General features: G+C 40.1%; 1 protein-coding gene across 4 annotated transcripts in view; it reads right to left on the minus strand.

Annotated features, from left to right (window-relative positions):
- Positions 1-1,210: 1,210 nt before the first annotated feature.
- Positions 1,211-26,541, minus strand: part of PDE7A (phosphodiesterase 7A) — a gene marked incomplete at its 5' end in the record, with an annotated part of 157,338 nt that continues 132,007 nt past the window's right edge. For 3 of the 4 annotated variants that reach the window (XM_081116882.1, XM_081116880.1, XM_081116883.1), the window contains 10 exons: positions 1,211-3,028; positions 6,487-6,567; positions 7,458-7,554; positions 8,088-8,232; positions 11,100-11,191; positions 11,413-11,544; positions 14,066-14,166; positions 15,949-16,044; positions 23,055-23,118; positions 24,807-24,958. In XM_081116882.1, coding sequence (XP_080973008.1) covers positions 2,820-3,028; positions 6,487-6,567; positions 7,458-7,554; positions 8,088-8,232; positions 11,100-11,191; positions 11,413-11,544; positions 14,066-14,166; positions 15,949-16,044; positions 23,055-23,118; positions 24,807-24,958 — 1,169 coding nt within the window. In that variant the 3' untranslated portion in view covers positions 1,211-2,819. The remainder of the gene's footprint in view (positions 3,029-6,486; positions 6,568-7,457; positions 7,555-8,087; positions 8,233-11,099; positions 11,192-11,412; positions 11,545-14,065; positions 14,167-15,948; positions 16,045-23,054; positions 23,119-24,806; positions 24,959-26,541) is intronic. The other variant, XM_081116881.1, reaches the window with a different exon arrangement.

The following is a 26,541-nucleotide window of genomic DNA, read 5'->3' on the forward strand; positions in this document are numbered from 1 at the left end:
TGACTGGCAGAGAACCTCTAGCATCGTCCACGGGAAGAGGGAACCCTGCTCCACAAACGTGAATATCAGCAGGAAGGCCCCATAGGGAGATGGATGCATGAGGCAACTTGCTTCCCTTGCTCAGAATCCATGCTCACCAAGTAACCGGCTCATCACGATCTGGCTTCCCAAGATCTGCCTAAAGGGAGAGAATGATTGATAGTTATATTTCCCATTGTAAATTTAAATACGAACACTTTTTAAAAACATCAGTTATTGTGAGCTTCGTTAATGTGAGTTTGCTCTGATAGTTCCACTCTCCATGTGCTGACACACCAGGTCTATGAAGCTTGTAAAGAACTTTATCAGACTTCGGATGCATCCAATTTGCCAAGGTGCTGCCACCTCATGAGTGGCCAGTTGACTTTCCCCAGGAACACTCAGCTTTGCTACTGTCAGATTTCCGTACCCACACTGTCCAAAATGGTAGCCACTTCTACCCCATGTGGATACCGGGCACTTGAAATGTGGCTAGTATGAACTGAGATGCACCATAAGTGTAAAATACATACCACATTTCAAAGACTGTGCCAAAAAAAGAATTTAAACATCTCAATGGCTTTTTATAATGACTACGTAATGAAATAATAAAGTATATATACCATATTGAAATAAATTATAGTTTCTCTTTTTTAAATGTGGCTACTAGTAAACTGAAAATCACTTCTGTGGCTCACATTATAGTTCTATGGGGTGTCACTCTTCTATGCCAATAATGACAGTGTGTTTGATGTCAAAGCCTGTACTGCAGCCCTTCTAATGCACTGAACTTGGGAAGATACAGAAGAGGCCCAGGGATACCTTTCTTACATTGATATCAATCAAGTAGAATTAAGTGGCCATTTCTTATTACTTTAAAAAGGCCAATACAAGTAGTACTGTAGTACTTGCAAGAGGTGCTAAATCTTACGCAATTTCCAGCTGTGGGAACAAAAGGCTGTGGGGTCAAGAGGTCTGGGTTCAAAGCTGACCTCTGAGCAGACTTCGTCACCAGGGCCTCGGTCTGCTCAGTGGTGAGTGCAGATCACCCCACAGGACTGTGTCTGCGCCCAGCTCTGCCTGAACAAACACGTGATGAGTGAATGCCACAGCCAAGAAGCTACATCTTTGACCTCCTGGTAATTTAGGGTTATGATTTCCAAAGGGTTAATTATAAGGTAAGTATCAAAGATAAAATGTGAAAAGATAGGTTTTTATTTATCAAAATTTAACAGCAACAGGCACATATTAAAATGAGTATGGCAAAGCCTTTTACAAATGGCTTTACACTCAAGCTTTCTCCCAAGAAATGGCTGTTGCAACAAACTGTAAACATAATTAATAAACAGTCTTTTACAGTAACAAGGGAAATACAATTAAACTAAAAGAAAGCACTGGTTTCTCTTAAAACTAGATTACAGTTGTGCTTACTATACATGAAACAATTTAAAACAAATTACAAAAGTGGAATGTTTTAAGTTTAAAATTAGTCCTTAGATTTTTGTCCTAGAAAACATCTGTTCACATCAAAAGGCCCATCAAAGGGTAATGTTTCATCAAAAAGGGGGGAAGGGGGAGACAAGAAAACAATGCACTTGTTTCAAATCAAAACAAGAAGTTTGGTCACTTAGCTTTGTGCATAGTTTAAGGCAACTGGAGCAATCTGTTCAGCTCCCCTCCCCGCCCTCCCCCCAGGTGTGGCTGCTCATTATATCACATTCTAAAATAAATAAAAGCATACATGTCCAACCTTTCCCACATGGATAAATAGAACACATGCACAGTCACACATGCACAACATGCACACAGACACACATCCGCCCATTCACACACAACATACCTCTCACTGCAGCGAAAGGGACTTTAGTACCCTTGCTCTGAAGGACACACTTCCCCATCCCACTTTATTTCAGATTGGCAAATACCCTGAGCTGATTATGGTGTTTTACACATTCCACCTTTTCTTGCATGTGCAGGTCAAGTGTACAGTAGTGAAAACAACATGCAATGTCTCCACTGCAGAATCATAATACAGCTAGGACACTGGTGTTCTTCCCCTCCCGCCCCAAATCAAAACTAATAGTTTAAAAAAGGGCACTGCCAAACAGCACTGGAGGGAAAGCTTGGCGTACTCTATGCTAATGCACAGTTTCCAGTGCACAAGTAAAACTAGAGCAAATGGGAGGCTTTGGTGGCATCCAAAGAAGAAAAAAGGCAAACCAGGGGGAAGGAGCTGCAGTTTAAAGTTTGATCTTTAAAATTCTTAGTGGTTCCTTCGCAATTATGCTCCAAGGCAGTTTAGAACCAGTATTTCAGAGTGGATTTGTAAACATCGAGTCTCGCCAGAGGCAGCAGGGGCTGGGCACTTCACATTTCCATTTTTCAGAGAGAACTCGGTGGAAGGGACAGATACACAATGTTGCATCAGACTGGTTAAATTCCAAGAGATTTCTGCTGAAAGATTCAGTTCAAGTTTCATGGTTCAGAGAATAAACGCTGTGAGAAACACGAGTCACTCCACAAAACCTCCTTTGTTTCTCCTTCCGGATTCACTCCTGCTGGGCTTTGCGGATTCAAGGTTTCACGTGAGAGCCAAATCCATATTGCTGTATGTTCAGGTCTCATCATTAAAAAGTGGGTTCAAATGATCCAAAAGAGGGCATCCTGGACATGAATAATGCTCACAGCACCCAGTCAGCTGGAACTGGAAACCTGGGCGGCCGAGTTGGTTCCCTCACCTCCAGCCCCCACTTCACATTTCTAACAATTTCCAGGGGGCAGCCTGACGCACTGACTCTGGGCTATGACAACCGGTTTTCCTGAGGTAATAACTGTGAGTTCAACTCCTCCAGGGCAGCTTCGGTGTCCTCGCTGCTGGACTGCTCCCTCTGCAGTCCCTTCCAACTGGCTTTATTCAGCCCCACGTGCCCGAGCATCGTCTGGGACAGCCTGGTATTGGAAAACCTGGCCCATTCTGTGAATAAAGGCTCCACTAGGTAAGTCATAAAACCTTAAGAAAAAAGAGAAAAGGTATCAACATATGTTCTGAAACTATCTTTAAACCATCTCTACTTTGTTTACTCTCTTAAGTCCTATTCCAATATTACCTAAATCTTATTTTTCAAAAAGTTTAATGTGTATGTAAATTTACAAATCTTCTCTGAAGAATGTGTTTCTTAAGTAATTTAAAGGTGAACTGACAAACATCAAATCTTTTCTGATGACTCCTCTCAGCTGCACGACCACGCCCTTCTACTGAAGCAAACACGCAGTGGCCTTACTGACTCTGAGGACAGCGGGTGGAACACAATGTGTGGGACACTTCCAGTGAGACAGCCAAGGCTAAGGGGTGTCTACTCCAGGACTGTGGGGCTCAGGCTTGAATGAAGGGGAGCAGGGGGCGAGGCGATTTCCCTCTTTCTACCCTCAGGGATGGTAATCTTCACACCTGGTCATGACTAAAATAAGCCATTTTATTTCAGAATTCACAAGCCAAAACTCCTGACAAAAATTATGTGTGTGGGGGGAAACGGAAGAAATGAAAGAAAGAACAGAGGAGATTAGGGTCCTACTTTATAAGCAACCCATATACTGATCTCCTTAATTCACAGTCAGCAAAGGAAAAGGAGTGATTTCAGGACTGTTTGCATCTTTAAATAGCACTCAAGTGTACATTATATCTGATTTAATACTACCGAGTGTCTCACACATGGTGAAATGAGGCCTCCCAGAAAATACCTATCAATGAAATCATAAATATTAGGAGAAACAAATAACACTATCTTCCTAACTTTTGATCTGTTAAGGACAGGAAAAGTGTACATTCAAATTCTATCACTGCTTGTGTAAACCAGTTTTTAAATTTTCTTTATCTCCAGAAACTTCTGTTTGCAGCAAAAGACCATGCTGACCACAGACAACACAGGTTCCATTCAGCCAAGAAATCTCACTGAAATTAAAGCAGTCAGCACCCACTATTTTTAATTAGAAAACCAGTCTCTGGTCTGATGGTTGAATTTTTTTAAGTGTACAAATTACAGAATCTGAAGTACAAGAACGAGGCTTCCTTTCATTTCTTCTGCTCCCTCCACACACATTCGCTGAGCACCTATGTGCCAGACTGTTCTAGGGTAGCCGGGCAGGGCCAGGAACGAAGCTGACAGGACCGGCCCTCAAGGAGCCAGGCTCTGGTGAGGAGGAAGAGGCAAACGCAGAAAGATGTCACTACGGAGCCAGACACCGCAGCTTTGGGCAGCCATCCTTACACCAGCAGTGTCAGGTTGGACCAGCCCCAGAGCCCAGTCCTTTCCAGGCGCCACGGCTAAGGCATGAGCAGCTGGGGTTTTGTGCCCAAATGCAGAACCTCACTGTCACGGGTTTTACGTGACTCACCTTACTTGACTCTCCCCACTGTTCCAAATGGTTTCGAGCTTTGAGATTCTGCCTCTAATATCTAACAAATTATCACTTCTGGTTCTATGTTAACCTAAACTTTCTGTTAGGTCTTAATATCTGATAAAAATGAATGGGCCGGGTCATGGACACAGCCATGCAGCACCCACTCGGAGGGCAGGACCCGCCAGCTGCTCAGCCCTCGTGAATCCACTTAACTGCACCAGCCCACGCGCTCGAGCTCGTCTCCGGACCCACCGGATGCCCGGTCAGGGGCCCTGCTCTAACCAGTATGCCATGTGCTCGTCCAATGAAACTAGTATTCCTATCAAAGAAGGAAACTGTATTAATTAAACGTGACCTCTACTGACTAACTATGCTAGCTCCAGGTAATCACTGCTTAGCACAGAATTTATTCTGACAGTCACATGATTTACTCTAGAATCAGAATCTTTTCAACCCCCATTTTACCTGGAATTTGACATGAGAAAGACTAATGCCTGTTAACAATATAAACTGGGGAAACTATCTGAACAAGAGAATACCAGCATGACTTGTCTCCTAGGGTGGCGGTGAGGAATCAGTAGATGTGAACTATTATCATCATTTACCTTTCCCTGTTCTTCTGATAATCCATTCTAGAGCTTTCCAACATTGACAACCTACAGACTGAGATGAACAATTTAAGGCATCTAGCTTCTTTTTCCTTTAAAATACTGCAATTTTAAGAAATCTCAATTGCAAGTTCTCACATTAATCTAGGGAGTAATGTGCTCAGGCAAAGACATTTAAAGTAGCTATAGTGAGTTTACTACCCATTCACCCAGCCTCAAGTCCCTCTTTCCTGTATTTAATCCATTCTTTTACGTTTGAAGATAAGTCTACTTGAGAAGGCAGAGCAGATCTACGTCCTGTCTTATCCTCTTGTGAACCTCCTCAGCTTTCCTGGCCAACCTGGGCTCCGAGGAGACCGGTGTCCCGCGGACTCTCCTCCACAGTCAAGTCAGTTACTGCCCAAGTCTTCCACACAAGGACCCTTTGTGATTACAATGGGAATTATATTTCTGAATTTCCGAGCTACAGCACAGCCCTCCTTTCAGAGTATTATGCCACAGTATCACGCTACCTTCTGAATTTCTAGAAACTTTATCTTTCTGAAGTTTGTGTACACATTTTCACTACATTCAACCTAATTCTCAAAGGCCCTACTCAACACCAGCTACCAAAGTTATAGCCATTCCTCGAAACCCTGCTGCTGAGTTACCCCATACGCCCGACCCGTCAGCCGATCCTGGCTCCCCCCGCAACAAGCTGCAGCGTCCACACGGCCGCTTTGTCACACCTTTTCCAGCTACGGTTCCCTCCCCGAGGTCCCCTGTGCCTGCTGCTCCAGGCGCTGCGCTGGCCTCGGGGTACATTACTAAGGCCAGGAGGGACCTGAGAGCTGAGAAAGACACGTCAGCCGGGAGAGGACAGACTACCTGGAGAGAGGAGGCGGCTGCTGGAGGACGTGACAGGGAAGTGGAGTCCATTAGGCAGGAGGAGCAGCGTGGGCTTGGGGAACACTGAGCGGCCCCAGGCTGCTCTAGGGAAACGAGGGGAAGTCGCTGGGGCGAAGACTGAAGGGACACTTCAAGGCTAGATTTCAAGAGCCAGCGCGAGAGGTGGAGGAACTGCTTTAACCAAGAGGCAGCGACACAAAGGAAGTGTACTGAGCAGCAGTGCACACTGGTCTCACATCACAGCTCAGCGGCCACCTTCTCATGAGAGAAGGGCAGCCCCAGAATTAGGCAAAAAAGCTTCCACAAGAACAAATTACGCATTTCTTCCCGTTTTAGAACAAAAACAAAGTTATTGTTACGTGCGCTGCAAAAATTATGCTTTTTACAACCTAAGGTCAAATGAGAGTAAACTGTAAGTGCTAAAAAAGGAAAAACAAGGATAAAAATGTAAAATTATTTAAAAAAATAGAAATGAGCATAATTGTAATATTTTATATTTCAAATGTATCTTTCTCGCGACAAAGTTAAAAGTCAGTGGCATTTTTCTAGCCAGCCTGCATCTCTGCATAGTTACCAATCTGGATGTTGGCAATCGACTCCGTCTGACGGTCACAAAGCGGACTCACAACCAGCTGATGCTTCTTCTCTATGTCTCCTAGAAATTACAAAAGGAGACAGAACTATTATGTGGAGCACACCTCCCGAGTACGTGTATACTTAATGTCTCCGTCTTACCTGTAAAATCCTTAGGAAAAAGGTAACACAGTTAATCCTCTGGAGAGGACAGCTTCTACATTAGTTACTCACACATGGGAAAGTTGCCAAGCTGATAGCCTATATTAAATGGAGGTGGTGGAAAGCTCTTACCAGGTGTTTTACCACAAGACTGGAATTCTGTCAGCATTTTAATTTAAATCTTAGATTTCTAAAAGGAAGGTGCATAAAATGAAGATCCGTGGCTCCTGGCTTTCAATTACAAAAATGTCTTATGCGTTCATATGGCCATGCCCGCCACACAGGAGGGGGAAGGTCAGGGAAATTTTTCCATTCAGTAAAATTTCCAACCTGATCTATGTCAATTCATAAATGCATGCATACACAGCCGATGACTAGAAGAGAAAACATGTTCACCCAGCCAGGTGTGGCCCAGCGGTTGAGCGTCAACCTAGGTAGGATCCGGGAGATGGCAGTTCGATTCCTGGTCAGAGCACATGCCCGGGTTGCGGGCTTGATCCCCAGTAGGGGGCGTGCAAGAGGCAGCCGATCAATGATAACTCTCTCATCATTGATGCTTCTCTCTCTCTCCCTCTACCTTCCACTCTCTGAAATCAATAAAGATATTTAAAAAAAGAAACTTAATTTAAAAAAATAAAATTAAAATAAAAGCATGCTCAATTTGTACATTGGTTGTATGTGCATCTACTATAAACTGTCACTAAAAATATCAAGTATCTACCACCAGACTCCTATAAATGTCTTATTTTATCCACATGATCCTAGGAAAATGAACTGAACAGATTAATCAGCACCAATACTGTAACTTACCTTGATGGAAGAACTCCTCTGTTACTTTTTCACCCCACTGCTTGCTTAATTCCCAGGTCCGACATGGATTACAAATATCAGCACATTTCAAAGCCATCTAGCAAGAAAAGTATTAACATTGTTTTAAGAAAAAAAGTAAAATTTCAATTGTACTAAGTTTAAATCTACTCTAAATAGGGGTAAAAAAAAAACCTTAAAAAAAAATTGCAACAGAAAATCCATTTTTTATATTAACTTTATGATTCGATTAGCCTACCAATCATTTCTCCAGAAATGCTGCAAGACTGAACCTAATGGTATAGCCGAGCACAAGACATGGATTACCCATAAAGCTACAAATAAATCATCCAATTCCCTGTCATTTTTTAGATATGAGAACTTATTAAAATAAAATGCTTTTAGTTAATGGTACCTTAATTTTGCAAACATTGTTTTCATTAGAAATCCCGAATGCGAACAATGTAGAAGCGACGGTGTCCTTCTCGGGAGTGGGCTCTCCTTCAGGGAAGGGAGCGCACTGCTTTCTCTCAAGATTTAACCACTCTGAACACTACACTAGAATATTTTACTTTTATTCTAATAATCACATGATTTACCCCAGAAGTAGAACCTTTCCAAGCCCCACTTTACCTGTAAAACCAAATGCCTATGTCTGGCATCTTCCAGGCATAAGTCACCTCTATCCAAATGGGACCTAAACAACGACAGATACTCGTTTTGGCGACTGATGTCTGTGGCTAGTATCAAAGCACCGATCTGAGTCTCCATTTGTTTCCTGGAATTAGAAAAATATAAAGAAAAAATACAAGACTTTCACTTAAACAGTTACTTCTTGATTTTTCTTAAACTTAATATTCAGAAAGCTTTATAGAGCCCTAAGATATTCTAACTGCAACTCAACTTTTAACCTATCACCAAAAAAAATGAATTTTAAAGAATGCACCCAGAAAAAACCCTACTAAAATAATCAAAACTAAAACCAAGAGAGTTTGTAGAAAATACCAATATGCAAATATCCCAAAAAGAGTGCCTATATTTTTCCAGCCAAGGTGGAATTATTTGCCTAAAAAAATAGGTAAGATTGGTACATGTTTTGAGAATGTTCTTCACTGGGATGTGCTGAGGGTAAACAACTTTGGTTTCTTTTCTGGTACCTGAGATCTGGAAGGCAGAGAAGGAAGTGTCAAAAGGAAGACGAAGAGCCCATTCAACTGACTCCTGCAGACATCCTAAGATGCCTGATAGGTCCTGATGAAATTCCACCAAACGGTTTGAGAAAGTTAGGTTCAATTACAGTGGTCCCTCGGTTTTTTAATGCAATCCATTCCGGAAGACCATCCGAGTTCTGAAACGTTTGAAAACTGAGGGATCCACAGCCGACAGCTGTTGCCCTCAGTGGAAGTGTGTGGCATATTCGACTTCCGAGGCGTGTTTAAAAACCGAAGCATTTCCTTCTGGGTTTACGGCGTTTGTAAACAGAAATGTTCCTCAACGGAGACATTCGAAAACCGAGGTACTACTGTATATGTATAGTTCAGGGTGGGGAAACAATTTTTTTCTTTTTGCCAAGGGCCATTTGGATATTTATAACACCATTAAAGGGCCATACAAAATTATCAACTTAAGAATTAGCTATGAAAATATCTCCTAGATTTACTGAATTTCGAGTCCTGCCTGCAGTTGCTTTGGTAGGGTAGGACCAAATGATTTCGTGGGCTGTTCCCCAACCCTGGATAGTTCAACAGTTGTATATGGCTGTATATGTATATTCAAGAATCAATCAATTATCTAAATGACTACCCAAATTTTCTGGAAGGTAAAAGGTAACATGTTAATATAAATAAAAAATATACATATTTTAGCTCTGGCTGATGTTGCTCCGTGGTTAGAGAGTCAGTCCACACACCAAAGGGTTGCAGGTTCATCCCAGGCCCTGGTCAGGGCACATGCAGGAGGAAACCAACCCATGTGTGTCTCTCTCACATTGCTGTTTCTCTGTCTCTCTCTCTTCCTCTCCCTCCTTCCACTCTCCCTAAAAAATCAGTGGAAAAAATATCCTCAGGTGAAGATTAACAAACAAACAAACAACCCAACATGGTATTTTAAAATACTGTCTCAAGTCAAATAACAAGAGAAATAAATCTTAAAAAAAAATTCCTTCCTTTTGCCTGGCCAGGTGGCTCAGTTGGTTTGGAGAGTCATCCATACACCAAAAAGGCTGCTGGTTCGATCCGCAGTCTGGGCACGTGTGGAGGCAACCGATTGATGTTTCTCTCTCACGTAGATGTTTCTCTCTCCCTCCCTCCCTCCCTCCCTCCCTCCTTCCTTTCCTCCCTCTCTCTCTCTAAAATAAGCAAACATATCCTTGGGTGAGGATTAAAAACAAAACAAAAACTCCTGCCTTTTGTTTCAATGGGCCATAGCAAACATTATCTTTGTATAATGATCAGAGCTGTCAACAGATTAAAAGGCTTGCAATATTGACTATTACACACAAAAACAAAGAAAACAAAAGAATGCTGTTGTGTAGTGTTCCTTATTTTCAGTTTTTACTTGTATTAATAAATCTGAGAATTCAACAGGTTAATCATCAAATGCAAAACATGATAAAAAGAGAAATAAAGCAAACATTTTAATCTACCTTAATCAAGGAAAAGATAATTTCTATATACAAACACTGTATGGTTTAAGCAATTTTTGTACTCAGCAAGAAATAATTTCACTTACCAGAGGTACTGTCATAACTCCAAATGGTCTCCATGAATAAAGATTTTAAAAAAATAAAAAATAAAGTCCAGCTTTTTTCTTATGGTCATTACACAAAACACGCAAGTTTTTAAATCATGAAAGGGAAAAAGGAAAGAACCATGACAGTAACTTAAATTTTAATACCCAAACATACTTTATGCCTCACTTTTTCTAGAATTACTTGGCTTCTATAACCATTTACATGGCTTTCTTAAGTGCATCTTCTCTCTGTGAGGCATTCATTACTAAAAGCTTTTGTTTATGGACAATGATATGAGATTTTGTCAACAACCCCCACCATATTGGGCTCATTCACATTAATGCCTTTTATTAGGCTTTCAAATGGCCTGCTTAACATTAACTGATCTAGTCTAAAAAATTAGTATTTTCTGTTCTTTCCATTCATTATTTTATCCTATAGCTCTAGAAGTGACTCCAGGATTTTTACTTATCAGTTTTGAAACTTCCTAAAATAGATTTTTAATAAATCTATTTGTTTTACAGAATGTTTACTTTCTATTCGATTTATACCTAGAAATTAATGTTTTATTTAAATTAGCACAAGATGGAAATATGCAATACTATAAAAATAAGCAGTAAACTGTGATTGAGCCATTGTGTATTTAGAGTGAATTTTATAGTACTCAAACCTATGGGGTGATCTTTCATAAAATTCACTAAAAATATACTACTAACTGTACTGTAATGAATAGGTTTAAATTACTAAAATTTTGATACAAATTTGTAAAATAATTTACCCATTAAATTTAACAAAAACTGAAAATTGTGGAACACCTGAACATAATAATGCAACTTTTAAAACTTTATAAAACTGTTTTGCCAACTTAATTTTCATAGTTCACAGCAAATTAAATTTGTCTGAATCCAACCTACCTGCTCTCTAATGGCATATGTGAGAATAAACCAGATTCTCTCAATAACCCCACTGCAGATCTCCAGTGGTGATTTTCCAGTACTGAGGTATTCTACAAAAAAATGCATAGCTGAGTTAGTAATTTAATGGGAATAAGTTTTTTTCTGAACATAAAATAATTAGTTTTATTTATTATTAAAATAAATTTTAATATTAATCGGGTTAAAATTCTAACATTCAGTGAGAATTTGTGAACCACTTTCACTTCTTGAAAACATGAAACATTTTCAGGAATGCAAGAATATTAAATGTTGATGATAAAACTGCACTAACCTTGTATAAAGTTGCCAAGTAATGGTTAGTTTTAATAAGGAAAGGTTGATTAACACCTGGATGATCCAGATCATGAGTGGCAGCTGCAATTAAGCTCAGCAAGACATCCCAAGGAGTTACAGAGTTGGCAAGCTAGAGTTGACAAAAGAATAATTAATTACAGACATATGTGAAATCAACTCTGTACCATCACAATAGTTTTGAATTAGCCCCAAATGGCAGTGTTGACAGTGTCCTCCCCTTTCATGTTTTTCAGACTGTTCACTAAGGCCACTGGGCACCTGCCAGTGCTGGCCTCATCCCGACACTGCGGGGAGGCATGATCGGACAGTGTCCCTGACCACATGGAGTTTACCAAGCTCATCCTTATATGGCTTTATTTTAAACAAGCTTAATCAAAATGGCAAAGTGTAAACCATCTTTTTGAAAAAGAATGCTTTTGAAGCAATAAACACAGGTTTGTGTATTTTTATTAATTACCACAGCCACTACCAAACAGAGAAGACTCATGAGGTTTAAAATTCTTACTATAAGAACACTTAACATGAGATTTACCCTCTTAACAGGTTTTTATCAACAAATTGTTTATTAGATTTCAATTGAGAATCTAAAAAGTGAGGTTATTTCTGAGGTCCTAATGTTTAACAAGGCTGCAGGGTAATCAGAGAGCAGGAGTCTATGTCAAGCCTGTACTAAAACCCTCTCCCAATGGATGGTCCATTCAGAACAGCGTACACAATGTACACACCAGAAAAGGAAATCTTGTAAACCAACCATTATCCTTTTACTGCCAATAATCATTAATAATCTTACTCGATACAACAAAATAATCACAGTAAAAAAAGTCTATAACCTGACTGAAAATTTCAGTGATAAAAAGTGATCACCTTGCTACATGTTTCACCTGCTTTTCATGTATCACTTCTCATTCCTGGCAGCTGCTTCTCACCTTCTAAGGCCCAGCTCCACTGACCACCCCCAGCAGTCCTTGTTATCTGCCTGCAGCCCCTTCCCCAGCAATGGCTGATGTGTGTTCCTACAGCACCTCACATGTCAGCCATAATATGCAGCAAAATGTACTTTTGTTTAGGTAACATTAGGTTAATGCTCTCTAAACTTGTATGATCTTGTGCCCTAGCAGTAAAAAAATTTGAGCATATACCACCAATATCAGTACACTTACTTATAGACTATGATACTAAACTAACATATATTGAACATGATAAAACAAAGGTGAAAACTGAAAAATTTTAAAGTAAATTTTGATTCAAATTTTAATATTTTCTTTCTATGCCGGAATGAATCTTCTTCCATCCCTTGTGTCAAGTTCATCTCAGTCTGAAAAAAAAAATCACCATCTAAGGACCTGAATACCCTGAAAAACTGTAAGCTGTTTGAAGGAAGATAATATTTGCTATTTATTTTTGTATTGCTTCTAAGTGGTATGTAGAGAAGTTCAATGAATGGGGAGAATTTGGTGAAGAAAATATCCTCTTCAGGATTTGTGAAAGCACTTAAAAAATACAGATTTTTAAAGCACTGCTTACTAATCAAGGGGAACGGAGGCACACTCTAGGAGCACGCTGCACAAAGAACAACCTCCCGACAACGCAGAAACATGTGGGCATGTGTGGATATCTTATGAATAAGCAATTTATTAAGCAATATGCAAGTGTTATATTCTTATAACTAAAACAGAGGGGAAGTGGCAGAATAATAGACATGTACCATCCTGGGAGAATCCAACAATCCAGAATTAGACTAAAAAAAATTTAATGTATGATTGCACGTGACATCAAACAATCTCAGGTAGATTAAAGAGTGAATCATTAACAACAGAAACATGAAAAGAAAAAACTGAATTTTTAAAAGTTCTGTGAAGGGAAAGTAAGTTTGATTTCTCTCCTATACTTCGGACTCTTCTACCCAACTCTCTATTAGATAGACATCCACTTGGATATTGAACAAATACATTTATCTCCACATATTCAAAATGGAAGTCACCACCTCTACCAGCCCTGTCCCCAAAACGGGCTCCTTTTCAACTGCATTCTCTCTCTCTCTCTTGCAGGACTTCCAGTTTCTATTCAACTGCCCAGGCAGTCGTCACCAACTCCTCCTCTGCTTCACTTCCCCAAATGCACTGGGCCACCGGATCTAAGTCATTCTAATTCCCAAGAGATCTTGTCAATGTCCACCCCTCTCCTGCCCTAGAACTGTTTGCCTTGCTCAGGCTGAGCTCTTTCGAGGAGCACTGAAGCAGCTCCTGAGCTGTGTTGCATTTCTGCTCTTGTCTGGTTTATTTTCACACAACGGCCAGCACAGTTTTCTCTTCCCTGGCTCCCTAATCACCCACTGAGCCACATTGGCTGTCCCTGCCCTCAGGGAGCACAGTGTAAATGCCACATCCTGACTGTGCCTGAGGCTGCGGCAATCTGGCCCTCACTTGGACTCCTCCTCCGGCTGCTCCTCCAGCAATCTCCCAATTCTCCAGTTGCTATGCTTACAAATATAGCTGTTTTTGGAAACTTGATCCCATTAGATCTCATTCTTGTGAAGGAAACTTCTGATTTTGAGTCAGATCACTAACTTAGCGAAAAGTATTTGAAAGTAAAGCAAAGAAACTTTCTTAGGATTTTCACCTGCATCTTACCTTAGGTTCTCGTAAATAACAGTGCATGGCCTGAGTGACGTCTGCAGCGTGGACTGCATTGTGGTAAGGGTTCTGACTGTGGTAATCTTCTTGAATCATAACTGCAACAAAGGAAAAAGATCCCCAATTTAACTGTAAATGGGATGCATGGACAAGTAAAAAACTGGGATAATCACAAGTTCTCTACTGACACTTTCCATGTGTCTATCAGCTAACTGTTCAGATTCAGAGAGATGATAATCACCCATAACTCATATGTGTACCTAAAAAATCAATACCATTTTGACTCATAACTTGTTTGAAACTTTTAAATGAGAAGGTATTCATATTCATATTCATGTCAAAATTATAAAATACTTTCTCTTTTAAAATGTGAATCAAACTGAGAAACCAAGAATCTCTCAGTTTAGTAAAAACAGTACAATTCATTCAACAAATATTTATTGTGCCAGGCACTATTCTAGGTAGTACTAGAAATTCATCAGTGAACAAAAATCTTCATAACACTAAAACAGTGTAAATACTGGGGCATATGAAAATGACCCAGTGAGCACATCATCAGTGAGGGGGATTTTAGATCTGGAATTCATTTCAGTTTGTAGGGATGGACTTGCTGTTAATCCTTTCTTTTTGCTCTGTGTCTGTTATGCTATCATGAAAAGGTGGACCAGGATTAGAGGGAGAGCTGTCCACAGCACCAGAAAATCTGCACTGTGGCCCAACAGCAGGACATTCTAAAACCTAGTGGTCTCCAAGTAACGTGCGGCAGCCCCAAGGTGGCAACTATAGACCATCCGTGAGCAGGAAAGAGACTTGGAATTCTATATTTACTTTGATCCCATGATTAAAAATCGCTTTTTAAATACTTCTGTAATACCTATTTTTGTATGTGTTTTATAAGCAATTTATAAATAAATGTGCATTAAAAACTTCTCAAAAATGCGCATTAAAAGCTTCTCAAAAATGCTACATAATAAATTTATCTTAGTTTGGTACTTAAGAGGGAAGAAAACACTGTCTTCTTACTTAAAGAAGAAAGAATTCTCATGCTACCAATTTTTTCCTAACATATTTTATTCAGTGAAAAGCTTTAACTTTTCTCCTAGTGGAGCATCTTAAGTATCGCCCTGCACATGAAACATATTCCAAATAATCTTTAAAGTTTATTGTCAAAACAGGAGGCCTAAGTGCAATGTACTGATCTTTTAAAGTTTTAGCCTTCAAACATCTAGAAAGGGACAGAGATTGTGTCATGTTAGTCAGGAAGCTGCGGCTGACATAAGAACCTGACTGCAAAGTTGTCCCAATTCTTCGCCATGCCCTGATCCAGGGCTCTGAGCCTCCACAGCTCCCACCTCCAGGTACATTTCCACCTGATCTGCTCCAACAGCCAGCACAGGTGGGAGGTCAAGGAGGCCAGTGCCGAGCCCAGGGCTCCCGGGGTCTCGGTTCACCAGCTCTCTCTTGGAAACTGGCCACCACTCTGAACAAACTCAGTTTATTTTAAAATAAATAAAGATTTCTTTCTTTTTTGTTTTCAATGTGAATCTACTATGGTGCCAAACTCCTCCGCCTTCTTTTAATTTAATAGGAAACCATATGGAATTGCGCCAGGCCAGGCCCCATGTTCCAGCTGAGGCCCCAGCAAGGCCTGCAAAGCCACCGTGCAACTCGCGCGTTGTCAACAGCAGGCACGCAGAAGAGAGGCAGCCAGACCAGAAGCAGCATGCGGCAGCCCCAAGACTCAGGAGCTCAATAAGTGCATGTTGTTTTAAGCCACTAAATTTGGAGTGGTTTGTTTTAGAGCAATAGCTAGCTGATACCAAATTTTGAAAAGTTCTTGTATAAATCTTACTACTGCTAAATGAGTTAGAATCACTTACCTAAAAATCTACGGAGTTTCACCATATCTAAATGGAAGTACTCAATTAGTCCATGAAGACTAAATAAATGGCAGGTTAAACTTACTAGACTATTTCCTAAAAAAAAAAAAAAAAAAAAAAAAAGGAGAGAGAGAGAGAGAGAAATATTAGTAGCTAACATAATTGCACTGCTTTTCCAAATATAGGTTTTGAATATACAACATGGACAGTACTAATTCCTACTTTTTGTCTAAAATTTACATCATCTTATTAGACTAGTTATGAACTTCAAATAACACATCTTTTCTCCATTCTAAGAATAAACTATTTTGTCATTTCATTTTTGCAGAACCAAATAACTGGAAGATAAACATTTTTTAATAGACTGATTTTTTTTTTTTTAAGACACCAAAATAATTAGAATCAATAGAAACTTTGAAATTTGTCTCTTTTTTTTTTTTAATCTTTATTGTTGAAAGTACTACAGGTGCCCCACTCCCCCCCCCCCACTACGTTTAAGTCAACTTCCCAAAGCACCTAAAATATGGCTGCACTTAACCAGTTCCTAACCGTCCCCTTGACCACCGGCTTTAGCTGAACGGGGATGTCCCAGAGCAAGTGCCTTGGCTGCAGCCTCCTTAGGTGGAGGCTGTGTTTATTCTAAACACATAGGGCTATAAGGAGGGATCAGTGAGCTCCTCTTTCAAGATCAAAACTGAACTCAATCCTTGCCTCTCCCATACTTATAGCAGAAAACCTGAGAGTTGCTGAAAAAGGGGGGTATCACAAAACTAGGCAGAATTCTATCACTATAAATTTATAGACAATACTATCTAGCAATCTTATTACGTTTTTCTAGTGAAATGATTATTTCACTTATCAAAATACCTATCTTCAGGCTTTCTCTACTCTTCTCAAACTTTCGACATACCCACATTCTGTTCACCCCCCCATCCTCAATAGCCTCATACTTCACAGAAAAAAATACAAGCTCTCAAATTCCCCCTTTCTTTTAAGAGCCAATCCCTCTCTCTCCCCACAGCTTCTCAGGATCCTTCCTTGGTCCATCACATACATCTACTAATGTCCCACCACCACCCCAAGTCCCCAATTCCACTGATTCAAAACATCGCCCCCTCCTCCTTCCCCTCCATATACTGTCCCAGTAAGATCAGCACTCAGACGTGCTCTAGATTCTCTTATCTTTGAAACAACAAAGAATATCCAACTCTCTTGGCCCCTCCAGTTGTCACCCTCTTTGCCCTTACAGGGCAAAGTTTTTTGGAAGTGTTGCTACATGCACTGGGGTTTATCTTCATCCTCAACTTCTACTCCTTTGTCACTGACACTGGAGTCACACCAAGTGTAGAAATTTGGAAAAACTACCATTTTTATAATGTTTAGTTTCTCCTCCCAAGATACAACTCTCCATTTTTTATACCTTCCATTATATTTCTCAACATTTTGAAGATTTTCTCTATAGCACCTATATGCTATATTAATGATTAAATAGACTATGTGTTTTAAAGGGGTTTAAGCTCATAATTACCACCAAAGTTCGGACAATAACAACATAAACACAATTCTAGTATTCTCTAAAAAAAATCTGATTCTTACAAATGAATGAAAGACGTAACTAGTCCCATACTGAAAATTTTTAGTAATAGTATTTATGAAGAATTATAAAGAACTATTGGACTAAACTCATTATCTAAAACTGCCTAAACAATTGTCAACAGAAGCCCATGGCTGAGGAAAAAAGTAAATTAACTGGAAGAATATTTGCATGGGCAACACTATAAAGAATGTGGCAGCCCAAAAGAGATTCTTTTTCAAAACTACCTGGCATATCGCCTTCAAAAGGGGGGGGAAACCTACATTTCAAATATTTTATTTTTATGAAATTAAATGTTAAAATGCATTCAAATCCTGATAACACTCTACTGGTACAAACATGAGCCCGTGCGGTTTGGAAGTATTTGTGGGAAAGTGAACTATATTTCTGCTACTACTGTTGTAACAAACAAATTTTCTTTGGGTATATTCATAGATAGTTCAGAATGTATATTCAAACAAACTATCCAATTAAAAAATGGGCAGAGGATCTGAAAAGACATTTTTCCATCTGACATACAGATGGTCAACAGACATATGAAAAGATGCTCAGTATCACATATCAAAACCACAATGAGATGTCACCTCACACCAGCAAGAATGGTGATTATCGAAAAGGCAAGAAGTGTTGATGAGAATGTAGAGAAAAGTGACCCTTGGGCACTGTTCGTGGGAATGTAAATTGGTGCAAGCACTACAAAAAACAGTATAACGGCATCTCAAAAAATTAAAAATAGAACTATCATATGATTTGGCAATCTCACTTCTGTTATTTATCTGAAGACATCTGAAACACTAAACTCACAGGATTGAGGCATCTCAACATTCACTGTGGCATTATTTACAATAGCCAAGGCACGGAAGCAACCTAAGTGTCTATGGCTAGAGGAATGAAACTGATATACGTGAATACGGAATGTTATTGAAATAATATGAAAAGTGGAATGTTAGACATAAAAAAGAAGGAAAGCTTGACTTAATGTTGATAGCCACTGTGACAGGTGTGAGGTGGTATCTCATTGTGGCTGCAATGTGCATCTCTCTGACAATTAGTGATGCTGAGCATCTTTTCATGTGTCTATTGGCATCTGTATGTCCACTTTGGAGAAGTGTCTATTCAGGTCCTTTGCCCATTTTTTAAAATTGGATTTTTTTTTTTTTTTTTGGTGTTGAGTTTTATAAGTTCTTAGTAAATTTTGGATATTAACCCCTTATCAGATATATCACTGGTGAATATGTTCTCCCATTCAGTAGACTGTCTTTTTATTTTGCTTATGGTTTCCTTTTCTGTGCAAAAACTTTTAAATTTAATGTAGTCCCATCTCTTTATTTTTTGTTTTGTTTCTCTTGCCTGAGATAGAAAAAATTTGCTAAGAGAAATGTTTGAGATTTAACTGCCTATGTTTTCTTCTAGGATTTTTATGGTTTAGAGTCTAACATTTAAGTCTTCAATCCATTTTGATTTTATTCTTGTGTATGGGGTAAGAAGATGGTCTAGGTTTCTTTCTTTCTTTTTTTGCACGTATCCATCCAATTTTCCCAACACCATTTACTGAATAGACAATCTTTATCCCATTGTGTGTTCTTGCCTCCTTTGTCAAATACTAATTTGACCATAAGGCCTGGGTTTATTTCTGGGCTCTCTGTTCTTTTGCATGGATCTATATGTCAACAAACAACAAGTGTTGGTGAGGGTGTGGAGAAAACGGAACCCTCATGCACTGTTGGTGGGAATGCAGACTGCTGCAGCCACTGTGGAAAGCAGTATGGAGTTACCCCCAAAATAAAAAAAATAAAAATGGAAATGCCTTATGACCCAGGTATTCCACTTTCTGGTAATATATCTGAAAAAACCCAAAACACTACTGATTAGAAAGAATATATGTACCCTTACATTCATTGTGGTGTTATTTACAATAACCAAGATTTAGAAGCAGCCCAAGTGCCCATCAGTAGATGAATGGATAAAAGAGCTGTGGTACATTTACACAATGAAATACTACTTGGTTGTTAAAAAGAAGGAAATCTTACCTTTTACGACAAGATGGATGGACCTGGAGAATATTACGCTAAGTGAAATAAGCCAGTCAGAGAAAGACAAACACCACATGATTCACTCATATGTGGAATCTAATGAATAAAATAAACTAACAAACAAAATAGAAACAGACTCATAGATACAGAGATCACAGCTGTCAGAGGGATGAGGGTTGGATGAAAAAGGTGAAGGGATTAAGAAAAAAAAAGAACAAACCCCACATCAAAAAACAACCTCATAGACCCAGACAACAGTATAGTGGTCACCAGAGAGAAAAGGGGGTGGAGGGCGGTAGAAGTGGGTAAAGGGGGACATACGGTGAAGGAAGGAGACTTGACTTGGGGTGGTGAACACACAGTACAGCGTACAGATGATGAGTTATAAAACTGCACACTTACACCTATATAATATTAACCAATGGCACCCCAATAAATTCAATAAACAAATATATATAAATAAATAAAAGCTTGCCATCTGCAACAACATGGACTTTGAGAGCATGCTAAGTGAAATAAGTCCGAGAAAGACAAATGCCGTATAATCTCAGGTATATGTAGAATCTAAAAAAACAAACACAAAAGCTGAGCACATAGAAAAAACAAATTGTGCTTGTCAGAGGCAGGGCTGGGGGTGGAAAAATGGGCAAAGGGGGCCAAAAGATACAAATTTCCAGTTATAAAATAAGTATATAAATAAGTCCTGAGTTGTAATGTACAGCATGGTGACTACAGCTAAGGATACTGTGCTGCACATTTGAAAGTTGCTAAGAGAATAGATCTTAAAAATTCTTGTCACAAGAAATTTGCAATAATGTATTGTGATAGATGTTAACTAGACATTTTGTGGTGATTATTTTGCCCCATATATCTATATCTATATCTACATTTATATCTATATCTCGTATCTTATCATTACATTATACACCTGAAGCTAATATAATGTTATGTCAATTATACCTCAATTTTTAAAAATGTATATTCATTCTGTATATTTTGGTTTTGATAGTGTTCTCCCAAAAATCCTTTCCCTCACCTAATGAAACAAACGACCAATGTCTAGGGCGTAGAATAAGCTTCAGGAAGGCTGCAATCTAATAGTAAAATGCCCTTTCTGGAATCGGGCACGCTGCAGTGAGAAACACGTGTAAGTTCTTCCATAACGGGCTCCACCAACAACATCACAGGAGTGTGACAAGAACCAGCCCATTAAAGCGTACCGCCCACGTGGAATCGAAAAGCTAACGTGACGTTTTTTTCTCACTTTGTTTATAAGATACCAACTATGTCGACACCAGTGAACAAAGACACAAATCAAGGAAACGTTTCAGAACAAGTGATGCTCAGATGACGTGTTAAACAGGACATGGGCACAGGGGAACTTATTTTATATGAAAGTGGAAACAGGCACTTTCTTGGGGGAAAAACTGTACTTATGAAAAAGCTACCTTCATAAAGACATATCAGAGGACAGAACTGCCAAAGGTACAATGGCCCCTGGTGGTTTCCAGAAGGTGATTCAGACGGAGACTACAGGGCTAGGCTACCTCCAGGACACAGGCCCGGGGACAAGGACCTCAGGCGCCAGGTACTTTCAGGGGTGACAAGCGCATCTTGCCATCTCATGTAACCTCACTCTCATTCCTGTGGAAGGAACATCAGATGTATCCTGCTTTCCTCCTTGCAGCGGACCAGCCAGGGGCCATGTGTCTTGACGGCCGTCACAGTATCATTTGGAAAAATACCAGGGCAAGAAATACAGAGAGCACGGGATCAAAAGCAAGAGGGGAAAACAATACACTTGGATGCCGTGTCCTCGTGTCCTCGTGTCATCCAGAGCTCGGTCAGGCTGAGCGGTTTGGGAAGGGAGGCAGTGCTGACCGAGCAGCGCGCCGAAGGAGCTGCCCCCGGACTCTCCGCGTGCAGAAGCCCCGAGAGCCGGCGGCTGCAGTTGGCGGAACCCCTGTGCCACCGGCTGTCGAATCAGGGGGGCGGCTCCCCCAACCGAGCGCCTGCTCCAAAAGGAGCTGATGAGCTACCGGGGCCCGGGCCTCCCCTCCGCCCCGCCCTGCGCGCCCCGCACCACCCGACCGGCAAGGCTCACACGCAGAATCCAGAGAAGTCGGCGTTCCAAGGTGTGACAAATGTCCCACATACGAGTAATAACTGTAGAACATGCAGTTTTATAAGCTAAGCCTTGGAGGTTTTCTAAAAAACTCACCCTAAATAAGACTGATCCCCAAAGAGAATAAGGAGACATGAACACTCTCCCCCCCCCCCCAAAAAACAAAAAAATCGGGCGCGTGGGGGGGGGCGACAGAGCAGAATCACCTGTTTTTTCCTGTTATCTTGAGATAAGCGACACTCCAGCGGCGGCGGGAGCAGCGAGCGGCCGCGGGGAGGAGCCCGCACGGGGAGCGGGGGAGGGGCCGCAAAAGGGCGGGGAAGCGGCCGAGGCTCCGCTGACCCGGCGCCCGCGCTGTCCTCACAATTCTGCCCATTTCTGTCGGCAGTCACCGGACAGACAGGCGGTCACAGGTGCTTCCACTCCGCGCGCCTCGCGGCTCCGCGGGACACGCGCGACGCCGGGAAGCCTCGCCCACCCTGACCCCCTCTCCCCGTGCGTGGCTTCCTCACGGAAGGAGCTGCATTCCAAAGGAAAGTAAGAAACAGCGATTCCCGAGCCCAGCAGGAGCCTCGGTTCTCTCTGAAGGGCCGGGCTGGCTCCCCCGTGTGCTCTCCACTCCGCTTCATTTACTAAGACGACACTGAGACACAAGGCTCAAGTCCACTTGAACTACACGTAGTTGTTTATGCCAAAAAATTTACCCTAAATAAAACTGATCCCCAAAGAGAATGAGGAGACACGAACCCTCCCCCAAAACAAAAAAATCGGGGAGGGGGTGAACAGAGCAGAATCGCCCGTTTTTCCAAACCACTCACCGCCCGCAGGCTGACCCGCCCCCTGGAGACCTGCCCCCCCCCCCCGCCAGGGGGCGCAGCCGGAGGGAGGCACCACGCCCGCCCGGACGCACGGAGGAAGAAAAGCCTGGGAGGCGGCGCGGAGGAAGGGGCGCCTCCCGGGAGGTCGGGATCTACCCCGTCTCCGCACCCATCGAAGCTGGGATACAGTATCACAAGATGTCACTGTAAATGGCCACAATCCAAAAGAAACAAAAAAGGAAAATCCGGTACACGAGATAATAACGTGCACTGGGGTTATTAACGATAGCAGCCTTAAGGAGGAGTGGCCAAGTGATGGCCACTGGTTTTTTGATTACCGCTAAGAGTAATAATCAACTACGTTTATGAGACTGACTCCAGGCTTATAGGTCAGTCATAAGGACACAAAATGATGCTCCCCCCCAGCAGAGGGCTCCTGACCTAAGTAGCCGGGAGCAGCAACCCGCCAGGGGCCGTGCCGGCAGTGCAGTAGCTAGAGAACACATTAATTTGAGTAAGTCAAAGTCTTCACTTACCATTTGTTAGTCTATCAAATAGAAAGATATCAAAATTCCAATTTCCAACTTTTCCCAGCATACACTGAAATGAAAACCAAACATTCCTACTGTAATTTAATTTCAATAACACTATCTTTTGTAGATGGTTCATAGAGAAGTTAATGAAAATGGAAAGTGATTGATTTACTGTAAGAAATGCTATACATCATTGTCCTTTTAATCATTGCCTTTCCAGCAGGCTCCAAAAAATGTCTAAAGGCTCAATTTGAAAAACCAAATATCATTTTGTTTTGCAATGAATAAATGTATAAGTAAGGTTAGTGCTTTTTATAACTTGTTCCTATACTCCCACAAACTTTCAAGAATTCTAACATAATTTAACATCACAGAAGTGTGGTTCATATGTTGCATGGTCTAGAAACTAGATTTTTAAAATCTAGTAAAAATAAGTTATAACAACTGAGTACTTACTATATTCCAGGTACTGTTAAAAGTGCTTTATTCCTCTTACTCTTCACACCAACCCTACCAAGTAGGCACTGTTTTCAAGTCTCATTTATAGATGGGGAAACAAGCAAAAAGGAACTAACTTGCCCAGCTAGAAAGCAATAGAGCTGGGGTCTTAAATCAGGAGGTCTGATTCTGGAGCCTAGGCATCTGACAACTGTACTCTGCTATGCTTAAATTATGTTATTCCTATTTTTTGGAAAACACTCCCAACTTATGGGTATTTATTCATATTCTTTAAATATCCTTATAAAACAGTAGCATTTACTACATTAATTTTTAGATTGATGTGTATTTCAGCCAAACAAATAAATTCCACAGTGACCTTAAAAACCAAATAGATTATATTTTTACACTATATACTTATAACTTGAAAATTTTGTGGACTTTAAGAAAAAAATGAATTTTGTTTCCAACATTTCATTGTTGTATACGTTTATAAATAGATCAACATAAGCAATACTAAGACTACTAGTAGAGATTAATTGTGCTAGTATCCAGAACCAATCATACACAGATCGATATTCTCATTCTAAACAGACCTTGTGAACTTTTTAAAGTTTAAAGAAAGCACAAACACTTTCCACTGAAGCAAGTTTTTCTACTTTAACGTCATCATAAAGGTACTCCAGCCCTATCTACACAAACTTATAAAATCTGGCCTAAAATATTAAGACCAAGATAATTCTAAAAATATAGAGACGTAAGATTAAAAATTCTCATTTGATCAAAAACAAGCCCATGTAACCTTCCACCTTCATTAAGACATTTCTTTTAAACTAGGCAAAGAAAATAATGCTCACAATCACTGGGTTTAATGAAGAAACACCTAAACCCTCAAAATATTTCACTGATGTAAGAGACTGGAAATCATTTGGAAGTCAAGAGCCCTAACTTTCTGTGCTGGTTTACCTATAATCAAAGCTATAAGTCCCTTTTGCTCCTTAGGCCACAGTTTCCTTATCTTTTGAATACAGAAATTAAACCAGATTGTGCATAATATTCTTCCCAGCATTAAGAGCCTTGCAATCTTACAGTTCAATGTTCGGTTGCTCTACTTGTTACTTAATGTTATAATAAATAAAAACATTTTTATTTATTCAGTTACTTCAGAAATTTCCCTTGCTCTTAACAAAAAACCTGGAAAATGGGCTCAACTGATTTTCACATATTAAAAAAAGGCTCTATAAATAAGTATCAGATGGGAAGCAGCTTCATTAAACTTATCAAAAAGTTAGCATTTCTTGAAAAAGCTATACACACCTTGGCTTGTCCATTATAATCATCATCTAAAATGTTTAGAGAATTTGAAACGGTAGTACCACGAAAAAAGCGTGACGATCTAAGATACCGTTGGAAACTCAGTAACCTTCTGATGTTCCTTGCAGACACAGAAACTTCAATTTCAGATTGAGCTGAAAGAGAAGAAGTAGGTGGTGAGTACAGCAAGTCAACACTGTCCGTCTACTACCTTGTAACACCCCTTTTCTAGTTACACACAAATAATTGTTAAATCAATCAATCATTATACCACATTTCTAGGAGAGAAGGGGTACTTTATTTGCATTCCTATGAAAGAACTAAAAATGAAGGGGTAAGTGGCCAATTTGGACAGCATTTAGGAAGCTAATGAGGAGTGAGGCCGAATTAATAATCAGCTTTTTTTTTTTTTTTTTTAACTTCTAGGTATCATTTCCCACCCTACTGCTGCAGTACACTACACACACATTATGGAACAGAAAGACAAAATCTAGCTTGAAATTACGCTTCATCTTGAGAAACCAGGTCCCAAGTTACATTTGAGACTTGAACAATTACACCACTAAAACATCTCAAATCCTAATGAGGTATCATTTCAAATACTGTATTTCCTTAAGGTAATTTTATTCTGTTATTGCTGAAAAGTTTTCTTGAATTATGTCTCTAAATATTAATTCTGTTCCACTATTTTAGTTTTATTATTCAGAGACTGTTATCTTGAAACACCTTTGCCCATCTGCTACATCTCAAGTATGTTCTCCCCAAATCTTTTAAACTACTTGTTTCTTTCTGTTTTCCCATTTCTATCTGCTATGTTCATTACCTTGTATTCCTACCAAATGTCCTCATTTCTGAGATATGTTGAAACATTTGCTCCTTCTATTTCCTGATTCTGAATGTACATGTTTCAGTTACTTTTGTTGTCTTATCTTTTCCCCTGATTTCTTGGAGTTGTTCTTTACAATGAAGTTATTGCTTCATGTAGTTTTTAAAGTGGATGGTAGAAAATTTGGTCACAATTTTCATCAGTTTGATGGCAACCTTCTTCATAAAGTGCTTATCAATCACTGTTTCGGTCTGCTGCTCTCTTACACTGTTTTGCTTAATTACCTGATGTGCCTGTTTCTTTGTTTTAAAGAGTCATTACTGAATGGGCTGAATTTTTCTGGACTAATCCTTTACACCAAGTTCTTAACACAAATGCAAGTGAAGTCTTAGGAGAGAGCAAAGTGAAGTTTTAGGAGAGAGCAGAGAAGCCCTCCAAGCTTTACTACCCAAACTGCTCTCTTCTTCTCTGCCAGAGACAGCCTGCTTCTTACAAACATGCCTCTGCTATTTCTCTAAATTGGGCGCTGGGGAACTGCACCTACCTCTCTCCTCAGCCCAGATCACAGGCCAAGTGTGGCACGTAAAATATTTAACTTTGTACTCCAGGGTGAGTCCCCTTTACATAATTCTTGCTGTTAGGCTGTTTCTAACCTTCGTTCTTCTTACAAACAATTCTGAAGTAGACATTCTTATAGCTCAATCTGTGAGCACATCCTGACTGTTTCCCTTAAAATAAACCCTCAGAAGTAGAATCAGCACATAGGAGCACACACATCAATGACTTCGAAAACACAATGCCAAACTGGAGACTAAGTTTTCTAAAAGAAAATTAGATAACTGTTCCAGAAGAGCTTCCAAAATATGACCTAAGGAAAGGAATCAATAACTATAAATCAAGGATGAAGCATGA

The sequence above is a fragment of the Miniopterus schreibersii genome (genome assembly GCF_964146895.1).
Source record: "Miniopterus schreibersii genome assembly, chromosome: 17".
Classification (NCBI taxonomy): Eukaryota; Metazoa; Chordata; class Mammalia; order Chiroptera; family Miniopteridae; genus Miniopterus; species Miniopterus schreibersii.